The sequence below is a fragment of the Amblyomma mixtum genome, chromosome 2 (genome assembly GCF_055824585.1).
Source record: "Amblyomma mixtum isolate Tamu chromosome 2, ASM5582458v1, whole genome shotgun sequence".
NCBI lineage: Eukaryota > Metazoa > Arthropoda > Arachnida > Ixodida > Ixodidae > Amblyomma > Amblyomma mixtum.
Window position 1 is genome coordinate 52,372,437 of NC_143013.1, and position 5,703 is coordinate 52,378,139.

General features: G+C 47.6%; 1 protein-coding gene across 1 annotated transcript in view; it reads left to right on the forward strand.

Annotated features, from left to right (window-relative positions):
• The first annotated feature begins 3,829 nt into the window (after positions 1-3,829).
• Positions 3,830-5,703, forward strand: part of LOC149359347 (aurora kinase A-B-like) — a 14,775-nt gene continuing 12,901 nt past the window's right edge. The window contains exons 1-2 of the mRNA XM_089571601.1: positions 3,830-3,889; positions 4,074-4,093. Of these exons, the coding sequence (XP_089427727.1) occupies positions 3,845-3,889; positions 4,074-4,093 (65 nt within the window). The 5' untranslated portion in view covers positions 3,830-3,844. The remainder of the gene's footprint in view (positions 3,890-4,073; positions 4,094-5,703) is intronic.

Here is a 5,703-nt window from a genome sequence, read left to right on the forward strand (position 1 = left end):
CCGTTGGAGGCGAAACTGGAGGCCCATGTACTGTGCGGTGTCAGTGCAGTGGCCGCATTTTTATGCAGACAGAGTGCAAAAGTCTCATGTTCTGTGTACGATGTCACTGCATATCAGTTACCGGACGTTAGGTTGTTGATGTTAATCCGGAGTCATATTCTACGGCACCCCTTTCTCTCTTTCCTCGTTTACTACCTACGTTCCCCGACGGCGTGGTTGAGCGGTCCGACGAGAGGGAGCCAGTTGCTGCATCTTTTCTTTCCATTCTTTTCCTAATACTTGTTTTCTGTATTCTACGGCTTAAAATGACCATTTTCTCCCTTTACTGCTCCTGACACCACACCGAATGCATTCATGCACTGAAATCACGGTGACTGAAACCTTTGGGATCGTAGCACGAACATTGGAATTGGTTTTTGAGGAAAGCAAATGGCTCAGTAACTGTCTCACGTATCTCGGTGGACACCGGAACCGCGCCCGTAAGGGAAGGGATAACGGAGGGAGTGAAAGAAGAGGGCTCCGGATTAATTTCGACCACCAGGGGATCTTTAACGTGCACTGACATCGCACAGCACACGGGCGCCTTTTGCGTTTCGCCCCCATTCAAATGTTGCCGTCGTGGTCGGGATTGAACCCGGGCACTCCGGCTCAGTAACCGAGCGCCCTAACTACTAAGCCACCGTGGCAGGTATCGGAGCATTGAAGTCGTTACATGGTTTCAAGGAGACCACATATAGGTTGGTAATTGACTTTTCAGGAAAGGAAATGGCGCGGTATCTGCCTCACATATTTCGGCGGACACTTGAACCATCACGCAGGTTGCTTTCCAACGTATGAAATAGAACCTCGTTGGTTATTTCGGATATGTATTGTCCTTGGCGGGAAACATTATTATAACGCATCCACTCCGGCGAGCAGCAAATAAAATAGGCGGGGTTTCGTCCTTCCCACAGTCCTCGTTGTCGAATGCTTAGCCCCCTTCCGCATCTGTGCTGCGATGAAACCGCCGCGGCCTCCTATTGCCTCTGCACTTTGCGCTTGGCGTCGCCTGCCTCGAGGCCCTCAGGCTCCGCATGGTTCATGGGGGAAGAAAAGCTTGGGAGCGGCCCTTGCCAGGGGAAGGAAAGCGCGAGCAACTTCCTTCCCGGCTATTTGGAAAAACCTCCTCTGAAGCCGCAACTGCTCCGCCATTCGCTATGAACGTAACTGAACAAGGAAATGGCGCTAGCGTTTGTAATAAAGAGCGAGATCTAACCGCAAGAAGTTTCTGAAGAGACTACGGCACCTCTTTCTTTCTTTCTTCTTTCACTCCCACCTTCCTCCCTTCCATTACGGCGTTGTTCAGGTGTTCAGGAAGGTGGTTCAGGGGTGGTTTAGATGGTTCGTGGGGGGGGGGGGGGGAGGGGGGGGGGAGGGGAGGGCTGCCTATTAAAGCGGTGTACTTCGTAGACTTCGCCAAGGAAAATAGATTTTTTCTTAAACACTCCACAGAAAAGTCCTTGCTGAGAGATGCGCCCTCCCCCCCGCCCCCTAACTTTCTTCCTTGAGGGTGGAAATGGGTGACTGCAGCTCTTTTCCTTAAATTCGCTTTTGGTACATAGCGCGATAGCGCGTGCATGTTGTAGTTGTTGTTAGTGGCTAGCCGCGGCATCTACCATCGAAACCTGAAGCACCTGAGCTGCGGCTAGCGGGAATAACAGGGCAGGAAGGCTAGAAGGGCGGCAATACGCTTTTGAGAGCTTTTCATTTATGCCAGCTTATTCCTGCAACGTTACAATTCGCAGCGGTCTTGACATCAAGGAACCTGTGAGCACGACTAGCAGTGCCATCGACGAGCAGCAGGCTTCCACGAGCAGCTCGCAAGAATCCATGGAAGAATCGTAAGCGCTAGGGCTACTTTTAGCCAGTGTTTTCTTGCTTTCGTGTTGTGTGCGCCATTGCCTTTTTGATTCTGAGACGCTCCTGATATGTTAAAAATAATGATCACTCCGAGCACACAGCGTGTTAAGACATTAGCAGAGTCGCGTCTGTTCCCGTTTCATAGAACTGCTTATACAGCATGCGCCTTTGCCTGGAGAGCCGCGGTCAACAAAACAACAACAAAACAAAAAACCTTCAACCGAATATCGACGGCCAGGGACTTGTCTACGTACAGCGATTACAGTTGTTCGGCTGATGACCTGAAAGACGCGGGTTCGATCCGGCCACGGCGGTCGAATTACGATGGGGGCGAAATTCTAGAGGCCCGTGTACTGCGCGATATCAGTGCACGTTAAAAAAACCCCAGGTGGTCGAAATTTCCGGAGCCCTCCACTACGGCGTCTCTCATAGCCTGAGTAGGTTTGCGACGTTAAACCCCTATAAATCAAACCAAACCAAACTTTTCATGCTCATGAGGACAGACTTTCTAATTGAGATGAAGCCTAAATTATTTCTGGGATTCGCAAGGACGACCTTTCCGCCCCAAGCCGCGCATTCCGAGGACTTTCATAGGGCCATTACGGCTGAACTGTTTGTCGCAGGGGGTTCCGAATGGTGTCAAACAAATCGTCTGGTTGTGATGCACATTTTAAATTTATTAACTGATATAACGAGAAAATATACCGGATGTAGCGAAGGTGGCTGTATATCGCAAAAGTATATAGTGCAAAATATGAGGTAGATGGCGCAGCTTGTATCTTAGAAGGGATATTTCCGGAAAGGAAGCATACGCGGCTGTTTGGATTTCGTCTTTTCCACGTTTGCCGAGCACATCGATGTAAACATTTGAAGCTCCCGTAGTTAACGCTCAGAAATCGAACACTGAAACAGTGCTGGCGGAGAAATTTTTTTTATTGTTTCCGCACGTGCATTACTGCATTGCGGAGAATCCACCTTGGCTGCTGACTGCCTCTGCCTTTCTGCTCTTCGCATACCCTACCTCCAAGCACTTAGGCTCCGCGTGCTTGTAGACAAACATGGCCATGTTTTCATGGCTCCCCACGTGCACTTATGCATTGCGGAGAACGCACCCTAACAGCTGACAGCCTCACCTCTCCTGCTCTTCTCGTCCCCTCCGCCTCTAGTCTCTGAGGCTTCGCGTGCAGCGATAAAAGCAGTGACATTACTTATGCCCCTCTGCCTCTGGGTCCTGAGGCTGCGCGTGCAGCGATAAGAGCAGTGACATCATCTATGCTTGCCCACTTGCACTTATGCATTGCGGAGGACTTCCTCTGCGCTTGTGGCCATGCTCGACCCGCTTGTACGCTAGCGCGCCTTTTATCAGTGCCTAAACTAACCGCACGATAAAAATTTGGCAGAGTTACGGATGCATTTACCTGGAAGCCGTATTGTGGAACGTATAGAAATGTATCCATATAATGCAACTTTAAGGAACATAGCGTAGGATTTTGGCGCCTATTATCTGGGAACCAACGAAGCTTCCCTGTAATGCCGTTTTTTTTCTTTTACTGGGGAATCTTTTAAAAAACAGGTCAGAACGACACATGTGCATTAAGCCATCAGCCAGGATGGCGTCATTTTTTTCCTGGCCATGTGGTTCATTTTAAGCATATCTGAGAGGAGACGTAGCACTCATGCTGTCATAGTGCTTGAGACTATGTGGCCTTCCACTCGTTCATTAGGTGAAATTACTACTTGCGCTGCGTCGTCCATGTTATAAAAATTTGTATTTGATTGCAGCTCCGAGGAAGGAGTCAAAATCTGGTGCCTCAGCGACTTCGAGATCGGCCGGCCGCTGGGGAAGGGCAGGTTCGGCAAAGTCTTCCTTGCCCGAGAAAAAACGAGGCAGTATCTTGTTGCTCTCAAGGTGGGTAGCCAGTACGCATTGAGATCATTTAATGCAATGCAGAGTTGGTGTCACAGCACTGCATTCGTTGAGCGAGAAATCGTTTCTTACAGCACGTGATTGCTCCCGCATGACCTCCATTTTGCTGTCCGATAGCAGTTTACATGTGCTATCAGCGGCGGCTCGATTTCCTCCTTTATATACCGGGTGATGCGCATAAGGTGTTCTGTAATTAAAAAAAAATAGGCTTTTTGAGTTAGAACATGTAACACGGTTTGTGGTATAGCGCATCAGAATACACCTAAGGCGTTTTAACTAGTGGACTGTTTGACTAATACGGAATATAACTTTTTAACTATTACTTTTTGTCTCCTTACTTCGAGGGGTGTAGCTTCGCCTTAAGTAATATCCATATCAGTAATTAGAACTTCGAAAACGAAGTTGTCCTCGGCGCTGTGGCCTAACACTAGCAGCTTAATACAGCAAGGCGTGGGTTTTTTAAAACACACGCCTAATGGCGCACCAGTAAGCCCAAAACGGAGGCTGTGCCACCCGCCTGTCCTCTTTTCCACGCAAATGCTTAATGCATGGCGCAGTTTAAACACGAACGTTTTTTTAGCCACCGTTACGGCACACGTGTGAGATCGCAGAGGCCTATCATATCATCGAAGCTTCGCCAATGTGTGTGAGTCAGTTACAGTCGCCTTGTCCGATAAAGAAATCTTAATTGCACAGTTAGATATCAGTTATCTGTCTGTATAAAGCGCACCGAACTCAGCGCTAATCCTAACCCAGTCCACAGACACACACACAAAAAAAAGGCCGAACCATGCCAGAAATGCGATATTCTGCTGTTTTGTCGTAACCACAGATTTTTCTTTTGTTTTGTAGCTTTTTTCTGTACTACTGTAGTCTTTTTTTATAGTACTGATCTCTAGTCTGTGGTTCTGCAGTACTTTACTGCCGTAAAGATACAAAATTTTGTCGTTGCTGCAAAAAATTCTGTTCTTACAACAAGATCATGAGTAGGAACATTGCAGAAAATCTCGGCGACGACAGAAAATTTTATATTGTATTTCTAGATAGGGATTTGTTGCTTTCCTTCGTATTTCTTTTTCGTTGCATTCTTGGCCAGGTGTTAATCTGTAATAATGCACCAAACTGTACGACGTCTCTGAAATCTGATTTTCGGCAACTGTCTAGCCTTGCTGCTCCGCCATTCTGAAGCGTTTTATATAAAACGGCAACATTGTGATTGTGTGCATACTTCATTCATGCACAGACGCCCACGGCTTATCAAAATTTAACAAAGCTAAGCACCTATTCCGACACCTGCTGTTGCTTTGTGCCAAGACATCTTTTAAGAGCTCTAAAACTATTTTTGTGTGCATAAACAAACTGCTTGAAGTGAAAACTGACAAAATGCAAAGAACTATTGCGTCTACAGGCTTAAGGCGCTGCGGTATCATCGCGAAACTTTGTAATGTTTGTGAATGCTCGAATGCAACGGGATGTGGTCTTACCACGGTGACGCAAGAGGCGACCCGATATTTATGGAAGTATTGTAGCCGTTCGCAATGGCTTCTACGATGTTGGAGGCTGTAGTAGTTGCATTTCGTGCCTTATCTCTAAACTTCCTCGTCACCATTAAACTGAGCGCTGTGTGAGGGTGACGGTGATCCTGTTCTTCGACCAGCTGGTACACCTGCTGATATGGCCGTCGCTGAGTTGTACTCATTTCCGGGAACAATATCGCGCAATAAACAGCGTTCAAGTTTCAGGCAGTTCTGCCAGTCTTCCTTGTCGACCGCCTGCCGATACCATATACTTGACTGCCTCCGGATACCATACGTGACCATACTTTGACAGCTTAGGCTGATTGGAAGATTCTCATATCGTTGCGCTATATTGTTTGT